This window comes from Rhineura floridana, chromosome 3 (assembly GCF_030035675.1).
Source record: "Rhineura floridana isolate rRhiFlo1 chromosome 3, rRhiFlo1.hap2, whole genome shotgun sequence".
Taxonomy (NCBI): domain Eukaryota; kingdom Metazoa; phylum Chordata; class Lepidosauria; order Squamata; family Rhineuridae; genus Rhineura; species Rhineura floridana.
Genome location: NC_084482.1, coordinates 71,461,120 through 71,482,571, shown reverse-complemented (window position 1 = coordinate 71,482,571; position 21,452 = coordinate 71,461,120). Strand labels below are relative to the sequence as shown.

The 21,452-nt window shown below is 42.3% G+C and overlaps 1 protein-coding gene across 4 annotated transcripts in view; it reads right to left on the bottom strand.

The window, feature by feature from the left end:
* PIK3R6 (phosphoinositide-3-kinase regulatory subunit 6) overlaps positions 1–21,452 on the bottom strand; it is a 70,567-nt gene that overhangs the window by 30,882 nt on the left and 18,233 nt on the right. For 2 of the 4 annotated variants that reach the window (XM_061616513.1, XM_061616510.1), the window contains exons 2-11: positions 20,123–20,203; positions 19,118–19,314; positions 18,204–18,333; positions 17,404–17,487; positions 12,237–12,328; positions 9,578–9,646; positions 7,622–7,754; positions 5,140–5,209; positions 4,860–5,043; positions 520–667 (exon numbers count right to left, since the gene is read on the bottom strand). In XM_061616513.1, the coding sequence (XP_061472497.1) occupies positions 520–667; positions 4,860–5,043; positions 5,140–5,209; positions 7,622–7,754; positions 9,578–9,646; positions 12,237–12,328; positions 17,404–17,487; positions 18,204–18,216 (793 nt within the window). In that variant the 5' untranslated portion in view covers positions 18,217–18,333; positions 19,118–19,314; positions 20,123–20,203. Of the gene's footprint in view, positions 1–519; positions 668–4,859; positions 5,044–5,139; positions 5,210–7,621; positions 7,755–9,577; positions 9,647–12,236; positions 12,403–17,403; positions 17,488–17,933; positions 18,105–18,203; positions 18,334–19,117; positions 19,315–20,122; positions 20,204–21,452 lie in introns of those variants that run through there. The other 2 variants (XM_061616512.1, XM_061616511.1) reach the window with 2 other exon arrangements.

Sequence of the window (21,452 nt, the reverse complement as noted above, 5' to 3'; positions counted from 1 at the left end):
TAGGAACCTGACAGGGAGAGCCAGGGAAGGGCATCACAATGCCCCTCTTTATTGATGAGTATGTGTGTAATATATATGACCTCTTACTATTGTGCATAACCAATTCGTACTTGGTACTTTGCCCATTTAGCCTTCTTTGTCATCTTCAATCTGTGCAGAGGCACGTGCTCTGAAGAATCATATAACTTCCCTTCTCCTTACTTTGAAATTGATCCTTTTTGGTGCCAAGGACTGAAATTGCATCTATATCCAAGAAGGTAGTCCAGATCTCAGAGATATAAGACTTGATCTTGTGGGTGCATACATCAGTTTTCATCCTTTCAGTCCCCATAACAATGCCTTCATTAAACTATGTGCTGCTTTTGGTTGTAGGAGCTGAAGCCTACAGACACTGCTGCAGGTGCTGTGATAAGCTAAGCCCACAACAGCAAGTACCATAAGTGCCCAGGGGCTCAGTCCCAGACAAAGCACACAGACAGATAGCCCTTTTCCAACCAAGCTTCATAGTGCAACACTTACCTTTATCTGAAGTGCTCAGCAATGCGCTGTAGATTTTTCCCAATTCTTCAACATACTGACTATATTCTATACTCATATCTCTTCCTGCATGTTCAGTAGCTGCCATTACTTGTTGAAAACAGTGCTCAGTCACATGTAGGGGCTTTGCCTGTCAGAGGGAGAAGTAGTAATTAATTATTGCTGGAATTACATTCGTAGACTGCAGAGACCTATTCAGCTGTATTTCTTTATTTATAGCAGATTATTCTGCCCTTCTGTTGTACTCACAATAATCACCTTTCCCTAACTAAAACAATTTTGTCACTGGACAGGTGTGAACACATGGAAAAGTTTGTGAATTTGCAGTACTTGCCAGCAGAGCTATCAGGTTTATTGAAGTATTCTGAAAACTTCATTTGTGTGGTTTTATTGAAATATTTCTTTTCAAAACCTTCCCTTTTATGACTTTGGAAGTAACTTTCCCCTCCTATCTCCTAAGCTGCCATTCTCTCCCATTCACACTCCAATAAATCCTGTTAAAATGGCAACAGACAATTCCCTTTGGGATTATACAGCCACAACAGTCATATACTATAGCCAGCATGGATTTTTCGCATTCCGCAATGTTAAATTGAAAATAAACCCCATGCCATTCTGCTGCTTCCCATAAGCTCATTTCAAAACAAAACCTTACAAAACGTATTGTCGTGAACTCAGAAGCACTTGCTTAACAACACTAAGTTTTCATGGCAATACACAACACAGTCAGAGAGAATCGAGAGTTCAAAGTGTAAAACAAGAGGGGGGGGGAACCCAGAGCCCTTTTGGACTGTTTTCTGTCAATGGTCTTATAATTTGTTGAAATCAATTAAAAATCAGCAATGTTCACAGAGTACCGGTCATCTTATTACTGACCTTGCACTTAATCTTGACCTTAATCTTCTGCATGCATGGCTGATTTTTAATTAATTTAAGAAATGTAACATTGGACTCTATGATAGCGCAAGCATGCTCAGTAAGAACCAACTGTCAGTATTCTACAAGCCAGACTCACAGCTGTTTGGCTTGGCTAATCAGGTGGCCACACCCACGCCATACCTTTATTTCATTTTAAAGTCATGGTTTTTCCCAAATACAGTAATTCTGGGAAGTGGTGTTTGTGAAGAGTGCTGAGAGTTTGTGAAGAGTTGCTGAGAGACTTCTATTCCCCTGAAAGAGCTCCAGTGGCCGGAGTGGTTTAACAGTCAGCCCCTCTTCTGGGGATTGTAGCTCTGTGAGGGGAAAAGGGTCTCTTCTAGCAACTCTCAGCACCCTTCAAAACTATGATTCCCAGGATACTTTAAGGGAACCCATGACTGTGTAAAGTGGAATAAAGGTCTAGTGTGGATGTGATTAGTGACAGCTTTTATTTAAATTTGGGTTGGAGACTAAATGCACCTGGTGTAGAATAAAAAGGTGGGGGAAACCCTGAAAAACAACGATACTGTTCACAATGTTTTCCTTTGGGAAAGGAAAGGGACTTTCCCTCTGCCCAGTGCCCACCCAATCAATCTCCTTTCCTCCCAGCTCCTTCATCCTTCCTCCCTCTCTCCTTCTCTCCCTCTCCCCTTCTCTCCATCTCCCCCCTCCCCAGATCAGTTTCACCTATCCTATTGAACTCAAAAAGCATGCAAATGATCAAACCTGCCGTCCCTTTCTCCTCCCTCCTATCCCCTCTCTCTTGTCCCTCCCCTTTCCTTCCCCCTTCCTTCCCCCTTCCCACCCTCCCCCTCCAATCCCCTCCCCCTCCTTCTCCCTCCTCTCCCCCTTCTCCTCCTCCTGCATGGAGTCAATCCCATTGAATTCAATAAACATGCAAATCTTTATGACTGTGCAGGAGTAAATCCCACTGAACTCAATAAACATGCAGATGATCAGACCTGCCTTTCCCCTTCCCTCTCCCTCTGCTCCTTCCCCTCTTCTCTCCACTCCCTCTCCTCCCCCTCTTCCTTCTTTCTCCTCCCTTGCCCACTCCAGCCCTCTCTCCCTCCCTCTTCTCCCATGGTCAGTTTCACCTATCCTAAGCATGACTGCACAGGAGAAAATCCCACAGGCCTCAGTAAGCATGCAAATGATCAAACCTGCCCTTCCTCTTCCTCTCCCTCCTCTCCCCCTCCCCCATGGTCAGTTTCACCTATCCTAAGTGCAGGGGAATAAATCCCATTGAACTCAATATGCATGCAAATGATAGGTTTATTTTTATTAATTTCAAAGCCTTTTTATTGGTCCATGTCATATGATGGTGAAGATAGCCTTTTGTGTTTCAAACTGGAGGTTATGTTCTATTTCTATTTTGGGTGCATTAACAGTTGAATCTGAAACTGCAGTTTGATGGTAAATCAGATGATTACAATACGTTGCTACTTAGGCAATGAATCTAGCCTTTGGAAAAAGCAAATTTGGCCTGCCCAAGATGCATGTGTTCAGCCTGCTATGATTAAACCACCCCAATTAAGGAAAGGTGGGCATGGTCAATTAAAACCATAGAGCACACCTAGAATTTTGCTAGAATATATTTCACCTCCCACTATTTTATCTTGTGCAAACTGAGACTCTCCTCATGTCCATTGGAGACTATTCTGCAGAACAGACAGTGCCATTATTCCACAATTGTTTTGGGAGTTTTTTTTAGTGTAAATTATGCAAAGTGTTGCTGTACTTCACATATTCACAGAAACAGAAGCAAAAGAAAATGATTTACTATAGGAAACTTCACTAAAATTGTAACGTAAATCAAACATATTTAAAGTGACTGAAGTACATCTCAATATTGTCTTAATATTGTCTTAATATTGTTGCTTCCTCCCTGCTAAAGCAAGATCAACACAGCACATGTCTTGTTTCTGTTCTTTAGGCTGATTGCGGGTGTTGCCACCACTCACCACATGCTCAGAGGTGCATGTTACCAAATTCTTGCAAGCTACGCAGCAAGTGGATTGGATTGCAAAAGACCAACTCAAATTGTGTTTGCATTTTGACCAATTTGTAGGGCAGTCCAATATCTCAGAAAGGAGGTCAGGTCTCCTGTTCCCCTGGTGCATTCATTATAGCTGCCTAATTCCTTGCTTTTTAAAGATTTATAGAAATATCTGTTGGCTGTAGGTATGTTCTTAAACCACAAGGTTTTTTTTTTGCCTATTAGTGAATATGTGTTTTATTTCTGGCTCAATGAAGGCAGGAAATGTCAAAGGCAAGGGAACAATCCTTTATGTGTCTACTCAGAAATAAGTCTCATTAAGTTCAGTGAGGCTTTCTCCAAGGTAAATAAAGGACTGCAGTCTCAAAGTACTTTCTCATTGACACAAAATCCCAATTAGGTAACAAAAGATCTTTAAAGAGCATCAAATAAATATTGGTGGTACTGGGTAACACTTGCCTGCATGCGGTGGCCACATATTCTGGTAGATAACATTTTGGAAAAGATCTTAACCAAAATTAATAACATAACAAAAACAGCATTCCTAAGATGCCAATACTTGAAATTCTGGAATTTTTTCCAGAGGACTTATATTTTAATATATTTTATTTTACACTGTTTAGCAGCAGCAAGAGCAATAATTACAAGCAGTGAAAAAGTTTGATAGATTTCTCTTTCAAGACTTGATTTCAAATTCAGAAGCTTTGGGAACACTTATTAATGGACAAACTCATTGAGAACATAGTGGTTGCTAGAGGTGATGCAAAACCTGCAACATTCTATGCAGTATGGAACTCATTTTAAGATATGTTTCAATACATGTCCATCCAAAGGTCACATTGAGTTCAATGGGGCTTATTTCCAAGTAACTTCAGACAGTCTAAAGATGGCTGCCTTGGGGGGGGGAGGAACAAAATCTATGCAACATAAAAAACATTAACAAAACCTCTATCTGGGCTTATATTTTTGCAGGAAGAATAACAAACCCCCAAGAATCAGCCATTCCTTTATAAGATTCATTTGCTTTCTTTCCATCAGCTAATATAACCTTTATATGGGAAAAAGGTGATCTGTGGTTTTTTTCTATATATGTCAAATGGTACTGGATGAGGAGATATTCTTAAGCCTACAAGTTGTTTTGCTTACACCTCTACATTCAACAGTTTCTTCTGGAGCAATAGTGGGCAACATACTCACACATCACTCCCCAGTACTAGCTCTAGCTGTGACTATATAATGTGACTGTATAAGTCAATCCAGACGCTGCCCTCCAGCCCAGAGGCAAGTGACTGGGAATGTATGAAATTGCTGTTTATGGAATTTTATTTATTTCATTTAGGCCATTTATCAAATGACAAAATCTGAGCAACCGTCCTTGCAACAGCTCCTGGACTCCTTACAATACCTGCAGAATGCTGTGCAAGTTCCTAACATCACAGTGTTCCTTCAGCACTGCTTGGAAGGCATGTTCTATCACACAGAGCATGCAGGACTTCACACACTGGGACATCTGAGCAGCCTTGATTTCATCAATGAGCGCCTGGCATACAGCCTCAGAGAGCAGATCTGGATCTGCAAACATGAAAACCCTGGGCAAACAAAGAGTTATCATACACAGATGGTCATGTTTAAGTGCAGAATTAAAGTGACATATTTAAAAGACAAGTGAGAAGCCCTATACTTACTTTTCCTGATAAGGAAATGAGTCATTCTTGAGACTTTGCTCTGCAGAGACCATTCTTTGATATAATACTCCTAATAAAGAAAATAAGCACCTAAATAGCGATCAGAGTTTAAAGGTCTGTGGTCTGGTTCTGGCGTCACTAACTGCACAACTGATAACGCTATCATAAAATTGGTTTAAAAGGGAATCAAGTCCCAAACTGCTATATGGCTGCATGAACAGGAAAAATCTCCAAAGAAGTCCTAAGAGAAAGGTGGAAAGGGAAACGTCCATGTTTCAACAGTCACTGAGAACTTGTTATGTTATAGTTTATTTCTAGGCTGCCTTTTGGCCAAAAAGACCCCCAAAGCAGCTTACAAAGAACATACACAATTATAAGTGGGGGAGGGAGGGAGAAATACAATTTACAAAAATTTAAGCCAACAAAATCTTAACATTTTTTAAAAAGCAACAACAACTAAAACCCAAGTACATTCATCTTCATGGTAAAGGGTAGTCCCAGAAAGAAAGAGCAAGGGTGAGGGGGCAAGGCAGACGGAAAAGCTTGCCCTTTGATGGTCCCAACACAGTCTCACTTCTGCAGCACTGTTAGGAAATACTTCCACATAATGGCAGATCCAAGTGAAGTGTAACCAAAAGAGATGCTTACCAGGCAAATGCTCTAACTCACATAAGAGTCGCTTTGCACCAGCACCACGTATCACTGGCTATGTTGGAATGAAAACTCTCCATAGGATTTGGGGTTATGCATACTATTATCTCCATAATTATGAACAAGTGTGTCTCGATAGCTTCCACACAGCTAAACCAGCCATAAGCACCACGTTATGAACTTCCTTCATGGATAGAACTTTTATGTGAGCCAATCACAAGTGCCTCTTGCTTGTTTTTCTCTTGTCTGTAGTTTCCAGAGTGTTTACACAATAAATAAATCACTTATAGATCAATAGTCTATATATACTTTGTGTACAATGTTCTACATGGAAGTGTCACAAAAATTGCAAATTCAGAACATTTGAAGTGGTTTTTAGTTATAGGCTCTTAGCTACAAAAATGGTATTTTGGAGCATTTTCCTTATTGTTTCTTATGAAGCCTCTTTAATGCAAGTCAGATAAATCAAATACACGAGATGCCATATCTTGTTACTTGATCTTGTCACCTGATACATGAACTGTAATTATATATTACTGAGCAATTAAAATTATTCATTAATAATTTGGTTGCTGTATCTGAATGTAAGCCTTTGCACCAACAACCACATAAGGGTGCTTTTACACATCCATTAGGCACTGTATGTTAAAAGAAATGCAGGTTGACTTTCAGAATGAGCAGCTGTTATGTTAGCACTCTAACAACATAATCTAAGCAACATTTCTGACCCAGTGCTGGTTTATCCATGTCAAGAAAGTGTGAGGCATAATTAAAGCATTCCACTTCAGTTTGTGTCCTTCTGAAATGAACCATCACAGCAGGTCAAAACTGACAAGACAGATGAACACATCCTAACATTTGGCCAGAGATATTTTGGTGCCTGTGGAAGAAAATCCAAATGGCACATCCAGTAGTAAAAATATAATAAATAAAATAAGTGACAAATTGTTAATTGTTAATTAAGCCCCAAAATGGTTGGTCCTAAAATTGGTATTTCTTCATACAAAGAAGCTCACATCACTCATGTCAAATTTTCTGAATGTATATCTATTTTACTTCATGTACATTAGGTTTGGGGAACCTTTTTCCCTCTGATGACCAAATGCTGGAGGAACCCACCTCCAATTGGGGCTTCCCAGGTTGTGTATGAGAAGTAAACATGTGAATGTTTCAAACATATTCATGTGAGAAATTTGTCACATGCAAAATGGCTCTCAGTTTTCCTTGAGTGAAAGGCACATCCAAATGACTCTGATTTGGGGAATAAGAAGCTCTGTTTCAAGCATCTAGTATCCACACATGGTTGACATGGTAAGTTCTGGCAAGGTCATACTACTTCCCATGGTCCACAGACTTATAAGGACCTGATGAACTGAGACCCATATCCAGTCTGATCCCTAATCCTTACATTTTCACTGTTTTCCCAGCTCTCTGGTGTCCAATTAACAAGGGTAGATTAAATATCATAGAAGTAAGCAAGTGGAATGTTCTTGCTGGGGAAGGATTTGGGTCTCTTTACTGAAAGGAAAATAAAATTGATAGAGAATAGTCAGCACAAGCCATGTAGTTTGCTTGTGTACATGCAGATTTGCCCTGAAAGAAATATCTGCCCTTCAGCTTTGATGTTGCCCATTCTGCTGCTTCTGTGTGCTCACTTCCGGATATATCCCTTACTATGACTTATCAGAATGAAAGAAAATGTACCACCAACACCCATTTCCCCTTCAACCACCCCAATATGAGTGTTTTCCTTCTGCTTCACCAATCCCTCTCATAGTCCTCAGACACAGAATGAAGAAACAAAGCAAAAAGAGCATGGAATATTGCACACCTGGTATTGTCCGTTCCAGTTTCAGCTGTCGAGCATAATCCAGGCCAATGGTGCAGTAAGGTTTGGGCAGAGTGAGTAACTTCTTGCAGAAATCATATACTCTCTCATACAGATCATCAGGAATGCAAGGTGTCTGGGGCAGCAAAGGGAGAAGAAACTTCTGTGTAGAAATTATTTAAATATGGGATTTCAGTCCCAAGAGCATATGCTACAGTGCTGAAGGCCATCAGCTAAATTCACTCCTGGTATCAATGGAATATCTCCCATTGGAACCCATTGTAATCAGACCTATTCACACCTGCTGTTTGATGGAATCTAGATTCAACACTTCAACTATACTGAGGAAATGGTTTCATCAAGATCCAAATGTTTCCTTTTGCAGAGTAGCTGTACAAGGATAAACACTTCTGTTATTTTATTTGCTTTATTTAGCAACCTATTTCATCTTGGGGAATCTTGAATTATTATAAGAGGTGCATAAAAATAAAGCAGTGGCTAAGATAACCATATACTTCCCTGTTGTTTTCCTTCCAAGGGTGAAAAAGCAGCTAGCTTGAGACTTAGATATCCAAGCTAAACACTTGTATAAATACAAATGCCTTTCATTGCCGCTACCTCTTTATTAGAGATCTCAGACAGGAGAATATGATTTGCATGTGTGAATTCTAAACAGATTCTGCAGCCTGAACTAGCATGCTGGATGTGTTGTAATATGCATGATGATCTGTGGACAAGTGTACAAAAAGAGTTCAACCTGAAGGAGGAAAATGGATATAGAGATAGCCATGCCTAGGAATCCTCACCCCTCAGCCAACAAAGCATCTGCTACAGATTTAATGTTACAGCATTCTGTAACATTAAATCCAGGGACCTTGATCCAATATTTTCTCTTTCCAACTCTAAAGGCTTATTTTGTATTTTTTTCGATAAAAAAACAGACGTCAAGGAATGGCATTGGCACAATTCAGGGCTTAAATGGATCTAGGGCTCCCAAAGGTGTAGCTCAGACTATTTCTGAATAGTAGTAGCTTTGGATTATGCGAAAACTAGATGAAGACAGTACCTCTGAACATGTGCATATTTCCAAACAGGCTTCAAGCTCTGGATCCTTTTTAATAAATTACCACGGAGCCCATATAGTAGGAGACAGTTCTCCATTTCAACCTGACCTCTATCACATTTTTTTCACATTCTCCAGAAATGGAAAGGTCAACCGTTATTTATAAAGTTTTCTTTCTGCTTGCTGTGGATGTCTCTGTTCCAGATTTTTCCTTATGTTACACATACTTTGTGTCTCCTGCTGTGATTTCACAATCTTTCCACAATGAACAAATTCAATTCTCCTGAGATGTCTGGATGCAAGGGCAGTATTACTGCTACTCTATGTACTTTACAAGCGATTAACATATGAATTATGGAACTTATATGCATGCAGATAGCATATTGCAGAGTTAAAGAACCACTGGTTATAAGCAGACCATTAATCCTCTGCATTCCAACACAGGTTTGTGGTTGGGTATTGTTTTTTTACTATTGATTTTTAAGCGACATCATGAATCAATTCTTTATGAACTTTGAATGGAGCAGCAGAGGGAAGCATGTCCATCCATAAATATATTTCACTCTGTCTGACACTCTGACAATATCCAGTGTTTAACCATACTTACAAAGGAGCGGTGCCAGGGCTCAAGTCAGAGTAGAAGTCACACCATTTTAGCCTAAACCCTTTGCTCCTAAATCCCAGAAGTATCAACATAGCTGTCTTTTCTCAGCAGGGAGGGAAAGACACACTGCACACACTCAGAGGCACATTCCTGGCAATCAAAATGGATTTCAAGGCTAAGCAGTATCCACGGTAATCTTAAGAACCCCTGGCCATAATGCATTTTGACAACTCTCATCAACCCCCAGCACTGAATCCTTGGGATATTCCCGTCCCGTGAATATAGCCCTCACCTTTATCAATGTGTACATCAGCGTGTGGAGCAAGGGGATGATGTATTGCCGATAGCTGCATCTTTCTGCCTAGAGAAAGCAAATGGTTACATTGAAGCTTTTCTAATGAAGTGAGGATGATTTTGGATGCTTTGCTGTCACAAAACCACATGGGGGAGGAGGGCTGGCAGCCAAAGCCATGGAGCACCTGGTAGCAGAGACAGCACTAGGTGGGTCATTACCATGGTACTGGCCAGACCTCTGCTGGTTTGTGTGTTCAGTACAAGGCTCTCTTTTTAACCCTAACCCACTTTACCAAGAGATAATGGACAGAGCTGAAAAAAGGGGATGAAGGGAATAAAATCTCTATGAATATAAAGATGGAGGAAAGCTTGAAGCAGCTGAGCCTGTATCTTAAAACACAGCGAGGAACAAGCCAATGCACCACAGAGGACACCTGGCCTTGTGTGAGATCTAGGTTTAAATTCCTGTGTGGTCACTGACTGGCCTTGGACAAGTCATGGTATTTATTGGCATAGTTACAAAATGGGAATAGCAGCATCAAAGGCCACCACAAGGCTGTCAAAGGGCCTTGGGAAACTTTGCCTAATTAGACTGCTGCACAATTGATTAATAAATAAAAGGATTAACCACTTTCAAATATACCAAAGTTTGTTTATCTGGAAACAGACAAAGGTTTTGAACAGAACTGAAAGAAGTGGTATGACAGGCATTGTTGCCTTGGTGAATGCACACCTTATTTTGTTCCACTGACATCTCTGGTTATATACGTTTTGCAGGTTTTTGGAACACTACAAAACCCTGCAATTTCAGTTTAGGAGAAAAGTAGTGGAATGAGCATGCATGCCATGGGCCTCCCAGCACTCTGTACAATATAATCCTCTGTCTCTAGCCAAGCTAAAGATCAGCTGCTCTGCAGAAAGAATGAAGAGAGAGAACAAGAGGGACCAGTACTGGCAGGAAGGGGCAGGATAAACATGAAGGGACACCTTAATACATGAAGGAACACCAGGGCAACTGGTTCCCAGCAAACACTGCAGAGATTATGAGTGATGTCAGACACACACTGCATGGTAAACAAAGCAGAATGCACCTGAACCTGTAACTTAATTGGGGTTCTGATCCTATGCATTGGAGAGCCAGCAACGTAGTGTAATATTCAGTACCGGACACAGATCTGGCAGCAAATGTGGTCTTGTTCCCAGTCCTTTGAGGAACTGAATGGCTGGTACCACTAGAATCAGGACAAGGCATAGCAGAGAAAAATGTTTTGTTCCAGGCTATGACTAAACCATGGATGGATCATTGAAGGAATAAGCATTGACTTAATCTTGGGGGTTGTGCACAACCCCCCCACCTACCCCATGGCTCTGATCAGGGGGGCATCAGGCCAACCCACTCTGGGGATTACCACCACCTGCTCCAGATCTGGTCCCAAATAAGTTCAGGGGCAGGGCTAATTAGGGTTTAAACCCCTAATTAAATATACAGCCAGGAGAGAGGCAGGGAAAGGAGACCTTGTTGAGGGGGAGAGGCATTGCAGCACCCTGCAGAATTGACCCCCTCTGCTGAACAGCTGATCAGCAGAGGGGGCATTCCTATGTGGTGGTGCTCTGCAACCTGCTTTTCTAAGGAAAGCATATTGCAACACCCCCCACGATCACTCCCTGGGGTCAACAGTCAATGAGCTGAGGGACTGATCCTGCACGATGCAGGTTTGTAAGGTCCTTTCCTGTAGGAAAGCACATTGCAATCTGACACCCTCGGGATCGCTCCCTTGGCTCAACAACCAACATACTGAGGGACTGAGCCTGTGCAATGCAGGTTTGCTCCCTTGGTTTGTTGGCTGTTGACCCCACAGAGTGATCCTGCGTGGTGCAGGTTGGCAAACCACCACTCCCAGTATTGCTTCATGGGCTCAACAGCCAACAAGCCAAGGCAGCAAACTTGTGCAATACTTTCCTGCAGAAAAGAGCCTTGCAAAGTAGTACCCACAGTGGCCCTGTGGGGCAGTGGTGGTGCTCAGGCAGGAAGGAGAGCTGTGGCTGCCTCTTCTTCCTGCCCCACCCCCTGACAGCCCCGGGTCACTCTGGGTCATCGAATCCAACTCGTAGCAATCAGTGGCTGTCAGAACCCAATTTGGCCATGGTCTGAATATGTCCGAATGGGCTCAATTTGGCTCAGGACTTGGCCAAATTTGGAGCACAGCCTTAATAGTCTCTAGTGTTTGGAAATGCCTGTAAAGTGCTCTGAGACACTTCAGCTTGAAGAGCAGTACTGTATATTAATTTATAAGACCTTATCTCAGAAGCCTATAAAGTTCAGTTAGTCAGTGCTATACTAAAGTTATTGAAAACAAAGGAAACTAGGGTGATTGTTACTGATGTCAGAGACAGCTCTAGGGCCCTGCTATGGCTAGGGCCTTGGAACAGATAAAATGAACAATTGTGTGCATGGGTTGTAGTGCAGCACAGGACCACACTGTAGGTTTTTCAATGAAGCCATGATTCCCCAGAAAAGCTGACACAAAGCCTTCTTGTTGCTCCTTTGAACCCAGGAGCAGAGCAATAAACCATGGCTTTATATTCATGAGAAATGATAACTTTGGGCTGCCAAGATAACTCCCAACCTTTCTTCTCCTTCTGTAAATCATTCTTACCCTTTCCAGTTCTTTCACCAAAATTTTGATCAAGAGGGCTCCATTGCTGGGATTCCTGTCAATTTTCTTGTGCAAGGTCCATCGCAGCATCCCTGGGGGTACCAAAGCCAAAGCAGCTGTCAATGTTTCATTGGGTGAGGAATGAGTAAGAGGGAGGGAGTGGAACCTTGCAAAGAAAGAGAGTGAGATGCACTTATATGGGAGGTGGGTGAGAGTGGGCTGAACCATAAACAGGAGAAGCTTTTCACTCAGGATATAGACATAAGTTTCAATATGTATTGCAGAGCTTGGAAGTAACTTGTTAGAAATAACGAGTTACTTTTAATTAGTTACTTTTTTGCATAACGAGTGGGTAACTTAGTTACATTTTACTTGTAACAGAACGAGTGGTAATTTTATTACTTTTCAACTGTAACTATAACTTTCCAGCGTTACATTTGGACGTTACTGGGGGGGGAAACAGGAAGTCTGCTCCTGTGATTGGTGAGCAAAAGACACGTGCCTCACACTAGGCTTCTGCGCACTGTTGCTCTTCCCTCGTGCTCTGTGTTAGGATGCACGAGGGAGGAAGTGGAGAGCCAGACCGCGCTGGAGGGCAAGGCAGAAGCAGAAAGCAGAAGCAGAATGGAGGTGAAGAGCTGAGGTGAGTGACGATGGTGTGTGTGCATGCGTGCCCCCACTGCTCATTCTGCCGCCTTCCTTCCAGCCTGCCACCTCCTCTCCCCTCCTGCTTGTCGGTGGCTCCCCCCCCCTGCTGCTGCTTCCCACACTCAACCTTTATAAGGGAACATTTTCAGGCAAGCACCACATCGATAGATCTCAGTAGTTGAATCTTGAACAAAACGCACGTTCTTGTCAATTGCAAAATGAAACTGACGAAAATGTAAGATCGCCTCTCCTGGAGGTCTCCCGGGCTCCTTCCTGGGCAGCGAGGCTAACAGGAAAGGGGGAGGCGAGACTCTGCGTTTTGGTCTCTCCTGCAAGAAACACGCAGCTGATGGGATTATTTCTGGGGCGAGAGAGGTGCAAGGGGTCAGCTTTGAGTTGGGGGCTGATCAAGATAAGTGGCTTAGGAAACGGGCACAGGCTCCCCTTCTAGGAGTAAGCTGATGAGGACGGGAGGCAGCTTCTGGGTGCAGGAATTGGTGGGAGTCCCCCTCATGCACACAGTCCATGAGTTGCCTGCCTATAGGGTGGTATTCAACAAAATCCTTGGGCCAGCAGAACAACTCCAGCTAGTGCAAGGGGATTTCCCCCTCCTCTCCCCCACATGTGCTTCATAACAACCCCAGATCTGCTCTGGAGGGTGGGGGAAATCTCAGAACAAATTTAGGGAGTGCATGGGAGAGAAGGAGTAAACGTTCTGTTGTGCAAGTAAAAGTCCTTGTGCTGACAAAATGCTTGTGATAGTGCTACATTGAGTACAGCCCATAGTATAGTTTTCAAAGAATATTAGCAGCTTTAGCTTTTTAAGTAGAGATAAATGCCCTGCCACTAGCAGAAATAACCATTAAAAGGTTTTGATCAGTGGATAAAAGTAATCACTCATCAGTTTTTGTGATGGAATTTTAGAGTTCAAAGACCAAAACTCAATTATAGTCCATTTGCTTATATTATACATTCCACCAAAACTAATAAACTATGAGGTTTCTTGGCTGGAAGAAGGGAAATATTGGTGCAAGAAATTAATGCTGAGTAAAATTTACTGAGATATTTGTGTATTATCAACACACACACACGCACGCACGCACACACATACAATCTGCATTTGAAGAGAAAAGGCTGAGTAGCTGCTGCATGAGCCAAGAAAAATGCTGCCTTTTTAGAGAACTGATGGCTTTGCTGAATTTCAGAAATGTGTTTGAAATCAGAGAGGTCTGTTTATTGGGAGATTATAAAAAATAGATAGGACAAGACATGACTTAGACAATTTCAAGTCTCTCCCTCTAACAGCTGCCCTTTGCTATGACCCTGACCTTTAGTTTCATCACGCCAAAAGTCCCTTAAATATTTGTTCAGATATTTTGGGAATAGGCAGGTACCAGCTATGATGTCTGCTCTGATTAGTTTCCAAGCTGAAGAATATGATATTAAGGAAAATATATTGTAAGAATTCCTAGGGACTCATTATTCTGGAAATAGTAAAGCATTCATATGTAAAGTGCATGTTGAGATGTAGCATTATAAAAAAAATACTTTTTACTAACCAAACAATTTGGTGCCAGAATAACAGGAAACAAATATTACATTTTTAAGCCATCCCTACATCTTTATTTTCTAGTGGCCTGTATAATTAGCTTTGAGTGCTATAGTCAGGTCTGTGGCTTCCTTTGGAATCAATCCATCTCTTGTTTGGCCTTCCTCTTTTTCTACTCCCTTCTGTTTTTCCCAGCATTATTGTCTTTTCTAGTGAATCATGTCTTCTCATGATGTGTCCTAAGTATGATAAATAGAGATCGGGAATACCATGGTCTGAATGATCCTGACTTTAGTGTTCAGTGATACATCTTTGCATTTGAGGACCTTTTCTAGTTCTCTCATAGCTGCCCTCCCCAGTCCTAGCCTTCTTCTAATTTCTTGACTATTGTCTCCATTTTGGTTAATGACTGTGCCAAGGTATTGATAATCCTTGACAAGTTCAATGTCCTCATTGTCAACTTTAAAGTTACATAAATCTTTTGTTGTCATTATTTTAGTCTTTTTGATGTTCAGCTGTAGTCCTGCTTTTGTGCTTTCCTCTTCAACTTTCATTATCGTCATGATCTGTGGGTGGGTAGGAGGCAACAAGGGAGGAGGTGGAGAGTGAGACAGGGTGGAGTGGAGAAAACAATTGTTTTAAAAAATGGAGTGGAGGGGAAAAGGAGCCAGAGGTCAAGAACATGGATAAAGGAGGAGAAGGAGGCAGAAGCAGAATGGAGATAAAGAATTGTGGAGGTGAAAGATGACAACGTGTCTGTGTGTGTGTTTGCACTTGGCATATAAAATGGCCTCTACCACCCTCTCTGGTTACTGTGCTGCATTTGCAGTATTTTAACTTTTTTGCATCTCAGGGGGAAATGTTTGCTTGGGTGAGTGTCCCTTAGTTGGTGGCAGGGCAGGGTCCGGGAGGTGGTTAAGTGAGAGAGATTATGCTTGCTGGCTGAGTGGGGGGGGGTTGCACTTGATTTTACATGCAAAGATCTGAGTAGTGGCCTCTGCCTCCCTCCCTTACCAGTGGAGAGACCACCATTGCTATAAAAAGAATTATTCTACTCCGTCTGTATGTGTGTATGTTTATTTTTAATGTTGTTTTAGGCTATTTAGAATGATGTGCAGCAGCCAAGGCCAGCACCTTGTAGACTTTTTTTAAAAAAGTAACTGAAATGTAACTGTAGTGATTACTTTTGAGAAAAAGTAAAGTAATCAGTTACTTTCAGAGCAATTGTAATTGTAACGGTAATTACTGCTTTTTGGGCCATGTAACTGTAACTGATTACTTTTTAAAAGTAATCTTCCAAGCTCTGATGTATTGACTTCTGTCCCCAAGGGCTCACCCATAGAAAATAATTTGATTCGATCAAGCACAATTATCAGGGCCAGCCCATGATAGTGTTATGGGGTTGGTGTTGAGATGGATGATTTGTATGAGTCCCCTTCCAGCCTCTGATATGGAACCCTGCGCCTGGGGTGAGAAACCCACTCTGCTGGTCAGATGAATTTCCTTTTTTAGTCTAATGAAGTGGTCAGGTGAGTTAATGGGCCTATCAAGTGCCCATTAACTGGGCCAGGAAGATCCTATTGTTACTTAAACTCTTCAGGAGAGCCCCCCCTTCCTGAGGCCAAGGAGAGGTTTGCGTTTTGAGTGGAGTGGGAAGAAAGGCTGGGGACTGGAGGCAGGCAGAGAGGCTTTAGGGTGCCTCCTGTAAGCCTGATGGAAAATGCAAGATCTGTTGGACTGCCGAGGCCTTGAACCCCTCCATCCTAAGCTCAGGTTGGAATGTGTGTAAATAAATAAACCATATTTCATAAAGACACCACAGTCTCCGCTGACCTTCTTTCCAAGGAAACCAAACCCCTGGGTGAGTGCAGGGATCCCAGAAATCTCTCACCACTTGGAGATTGGGGTGGTGCACAACAATATTTTGCTACCTGAGCAAAAGACAAGAGGGCACCCCCATCCCATTCCATGTACAGAATCCTACCAGACTGGAAGCTAAATCTTCTTTCAGCACTGACAAATGGGCAGCATCATTCACCACACCAGTAGAAGCAGACTAGTTTAGGCTCCAGGCAAGGCTGTGTATCATTTTCAGCTCCATCAGAAGGCAATGGCTGGGGGGATCAGGAACTACAGCCAGGGGTTGCCACTGCTGCCCCCCAGCAACTGCCACTTGAGACAGTCACCTTATTTTGCCTAATGGTAGGATTTGCATTTACAATTAACCAAGCTTGCTTCTATAATATTAGTGGTATCTTCATGGCTTCTACACCGAGGCACACTATTTCCACCTCATTTCTTTGAAGTTTCTCGAAGAAGCAGTGGTAAACCATGGTAAGGGTATTTAACTGTAACATTTCAAGCTAACCAAAGCAGTGTTTCTGACACTGACAGGCCATGGGATAGAGATGGTCCTATCATATAGGCACTAATATAAACACAGAGAGAAAACAGCAAACATGAGAGGGACACTGATGGTGGCTGGTGACCACCAGGAGCAATGGCCATTGAGACATTCTGTGATTCAATTATTCCACCTAACAGTAGTCCACCACTCAAGAAGCCAGACCAATGTTGCATCTGGCCCAACTGGTAGCTCTGCTCTCTCAGGCAAGATCTTTCCATTGCCTTTTGGTCAGAGTTCTCTTAACTAGAGACACTAGATATTAAATATGGGATCTTTGTATTTGAAAGGCATATTCTTTATCACTGAGCAATACCAATAAGGAAAAATTTGATTGGTGAAATCCTCTAAACTCAACCACATACCTGCCTGTATACATCCATGCAGGTAGATATCTCATCAAGATCAGGAAGTAGATACCCAGGAAATGCCAGCACAGCTAGCCAAACATGAAGAGTCAAGGGTTCCTCTGCTCCAGCTAGCTGTAGGTAAGGAGTTATAGGACATGCTGCAAAAACGCTAAATGCTTAGTCATCAGCTGGATTACAGTGGCCACTGGCTCTTACCTCTCTCACTCTGGAAGGCTGGATGGTGGCCATCAAGTTCCCGAAGAAGGGCATGCACACTTCGGAGAAAGTCTGACTCAACCTCTTGATGAAGGAGAGAAATACAGTGTGAAGAACAAGGTAACTCAGTGTCGGTTCATTCTTTAACTGACCAGGGCTTTTGACTCTAATATACACACACAGCTTCTATCAATGAAAGGATAATGCAAATGATACATCACCAATGCTGTAAGCTCCTGTTTGGAGCATACACACATGAAAAAGCACTGATGTTATTAACCCCTGTACAAGAGAGTGTACACAAGCAGTGTCTATAGTTATTACCAATGATAAACTTACTACAAGAAGATAATTCCTGTCATTTACTTCTCTAGAAATGTTCACAGAGCTGATGAAGGAGAAAAAATATCATTGGTGTAATACACTTACACAGCATGGGATACAGGATCCTGACAATTGTAGGTTCACTCCAGTTAACACAACCTGAACAAGACTATGTTTGCTTGTTGGAACAATATAACTTGCTTTACCTATGTGCTGCTGAAGTTCCCACCGAGGCTAATATGGAGAGCTTCCATCTGTTGTAGTGGGCCTAGTCCACAAAGGCTTACACCGCAAAAAAAATCAATTAATAACTAAATTACCAAAAGACTCTTTTTTTGTTTGCTGAATAAGACTAGCATAGCCATCCCTCTGAATTTTATTCTCTCTCTCTCAACTGTGCAATCATGGTGAGAGGGAAATTGGAGACCTCCATGCTTCCCGCCTAGACATCTCATGCTTCGATAGTGATCACAAACCTGGGTTCTCCATGGTTGAGCAGAGGTCACAGCAGGTGATTGTGAGGTTATTTGTATCAGCACTTCTTGGAGAATTGGGTGACCAGAGGACCCAGATTCACTCAGCATGACCTAGTATCCTTGATGGCTTCTGTAAAAACAAAATGGCAATTGAGTGTACTTTAAATCTGTGTTATGTACCTGAGACCTTCCACTGAAAGACAATTTCTAGAGAATGCAATTTCTAGAGAAGCAGCTGTAGTAGTCTATTGCAGCAAAAACTACAATGTGTTTTGTGACACGTTAAGGATTTTTTATGTAGATTAGAGCCCACTTCAATGAAAGCTTATGTCACACTAAGATTACTGCTTTATCATCTGTTTGCCACCCTGGGCTCCTTTTGGGAGGAAGGGCAAGATATTAAATTATCATCATCATCATTATCATCAATTTTCTAGTCTAAAGTTCACAAGGCTCCATGGAAATAGAGGGAAGGGAATGGTTTAGTTTTCGCATAGTAGTTCCAACATTCAGTGTGCATCTCCTGTTCAGGAACCAAGCTACTGTAGAGCATGCCTGTGGTCCTCCTGATGTTTGACTACAACTTCCATTGGCCCTGACCATTGGGTATCCTGGCTGGGGCTGATGGGAGCTGGAATCCAAAACACAAGTTCCCCAGTCCTGGCATAGAGCCTTGGTAAGTTAGAAATCATTACCACAAACTACTGGTATTATTGATGACGGAGGAAGAGATGGTTGTTAAGAATGTTGATCAGATGGTTACCAGAAGAAGTTTTAACCTCAAATCAGCATATTTGTTTGTTTGCTTGACTGATGTCCCATCTTTCCACATCCCCAAGGCAACGTAGGAAATCCCTTTCTAGATGACTTGGACAGAAAGTCAGTGACTCTGCTATAAAGAAGTTCTCACTTACCTAGGATGGCACAGCATGCAGGAGGAAAAAACAAAGACTCATTGGCAGCAGGCAGCAACAAGACAGCTGTCTATAGCCACAACTGGGCTCTCCTGCTGGGATGCTGTCGGATTTCTTTGGAACCTGCCAATCTCCTTCATGTGGGAACACACCCAAGACAAACTTGCTTTACCTGCCTCACCAGTACAAGCCAATACCTGCAAATATTTGAAAACAAAATCAGAAAGAGGAATGCATAAGCTTTTCCTTTGTCCAGAATTTCCCATCTTTTACCCCTTTTGTTTCTCTTGCTGGAAATAAAGCCAGGGAAACTAGATCAGTTCTATCGGTATTTACAACTACCCCGATAATGTTCTTCTCTTCACAGTGATCTCCTGGGGCTTGTAAGGAAACTCTTTTTTCCCATTGTACTCTCTGCTCATTATTACACAGAAACTCTTCCGCAGCAGGCACAGGAATCCTGCTCAGGTGGCCTGCCCTGATGTTATTTGGCTTACCTGCCTTCTGTATCTTCAGTGCTTCAGGTTCCCTGAGCATTCTATCCAGATTCCCGCTTATATCCCAGCACCAGTTTTTAATGCAAACCTGACATTATAAAATGCCTTTATTGCACATCGGGGTGGGCAGAAGGTAGACTAGGATCTACTGGTAGTTCTCAGAGTCATTTGCAGTAATTCGGCAAAGAGTTCTGACTCCCATTACTTAATAAGGGCAACAACAAAAAGAAACCTTTCCTCTTAAATTAGTCTGCTGAAATGAAGAAAGGTTGAGTTAACCAGGAGTGGACTTTTTTTGTGAAAGGACTGTGGGCTCTGTTCAGTTTTGATACTTAAAATAAACAAATCCTAGGCTCAGAATGTACTCAGAGGTACCCTGCCCTTTAAAATTCTAACTTTTTGTTTTTTGCACCTAGCTCTGGTTGGTAAATCATGGTATTCTAGTAAAAAAGCAAATTAGATCCAATAAGTCTGAAGTGTGTCTGCCCCTGCACTAAATGACACTTACCTTCTCTGAGCACATGGGCTGAGCTGCACTATACTCCAGGGATTACAGCAGTTGTGCTCCAGAACTCACTTCAGAGTGAACCTGATGAGGAAAAAAGAAGATAGAGCATTAGTTTTTCATCAGTAGGAGAACAAGAAGTGCAGCCTTTCAAGTCCTTGAAATGTGGGTGGATTCACACCAGTAGTTGTTCCAATGTATGCTAGCCCCCTCCCCTACTTCCATCCAGATGCACATTGAAGAGGCTCAGTCCAGTTACAGGCAAAGGGGTAACAACTTCTAGAGCATGGGGATAGCTAGCATGATGAGCTCTGCATGTTGTTGAACTCCAACTCCCATCATCCGCTCTATGTGTAGGCTGCCCTTGAGGTTGGCCCGGAAATTGCAGCTGGTGCAAAATGTGGCGGCGAGACTGCTCACTGGGGCAGGGTACCGCCAACATGTCACCCCGCTGCTGAAAGAATTGCACTGGCTGCCCATTTGCTACTGGGCCAAGTTCAAGGTTTTAGTTTTGGTGTACAAAGCCCTATACAGCTCGGGACCAGGATACCTGAAAGACCGTCTTACCCCTTATATACCCAGTTGATCACTGTACTCTGCAGGTGAGGGCCTCCTGCAGATACCATCTTATCAGGAAGTCTGTTCTGCACAACATAGGAAACCTTTAGTGTGGTGGCACCTACCCTGTGGAAGTCCCTCCCCTTGAATATTAGACAGGCGTCATCTCTGCTTTCTTTTCGGCGCCTTTTGAAGACTTTCCTCTTTCAACAAGCCTTTTAAGTTGAGACCTATCCCAGTCTGCATCTGTGTCAGAATTGCTTGTTAATATTTTTTTTAATAATGTTTTTAACCCTTTTTTTAAAGATGTTTTTAAAGCTTTTAAAAAAAATGTTTTTAACGTTGTTTTGTTTTAGTGTATTTTAAGGTCTGTTTTTATGATGTTTTAAAGTGTTTTTAGCGCTTCTGTTTGCCGCCCTGGGCTCCTGCTGGGAGGAAGGGTGGGATATAAATCAAATAATAAATAAATAAATAATCCCTGATTATTGGCTACTCTGATTGAGGCTGATGGGAGTTGGAGTTCAACAACATCTGGGAGGGCACCACATTGGCTACCCTTTTTCTACAGGGGTTGTCCTGTTAATCTGTTGAGAGTCTTGGGGCACCTTAAAGACTAACAGATTTATTATGACATAAGCTTTTATGGACTAGTGCCCACAGTCAGATGAACGAAGACACAGATCAGATATAGGGGTAACATACCACCAAAAAGCATCACCCCATTGCTTTTCATTGTTGTGATATCCTTATGGCTATTACTGGACAGGGGCTTATT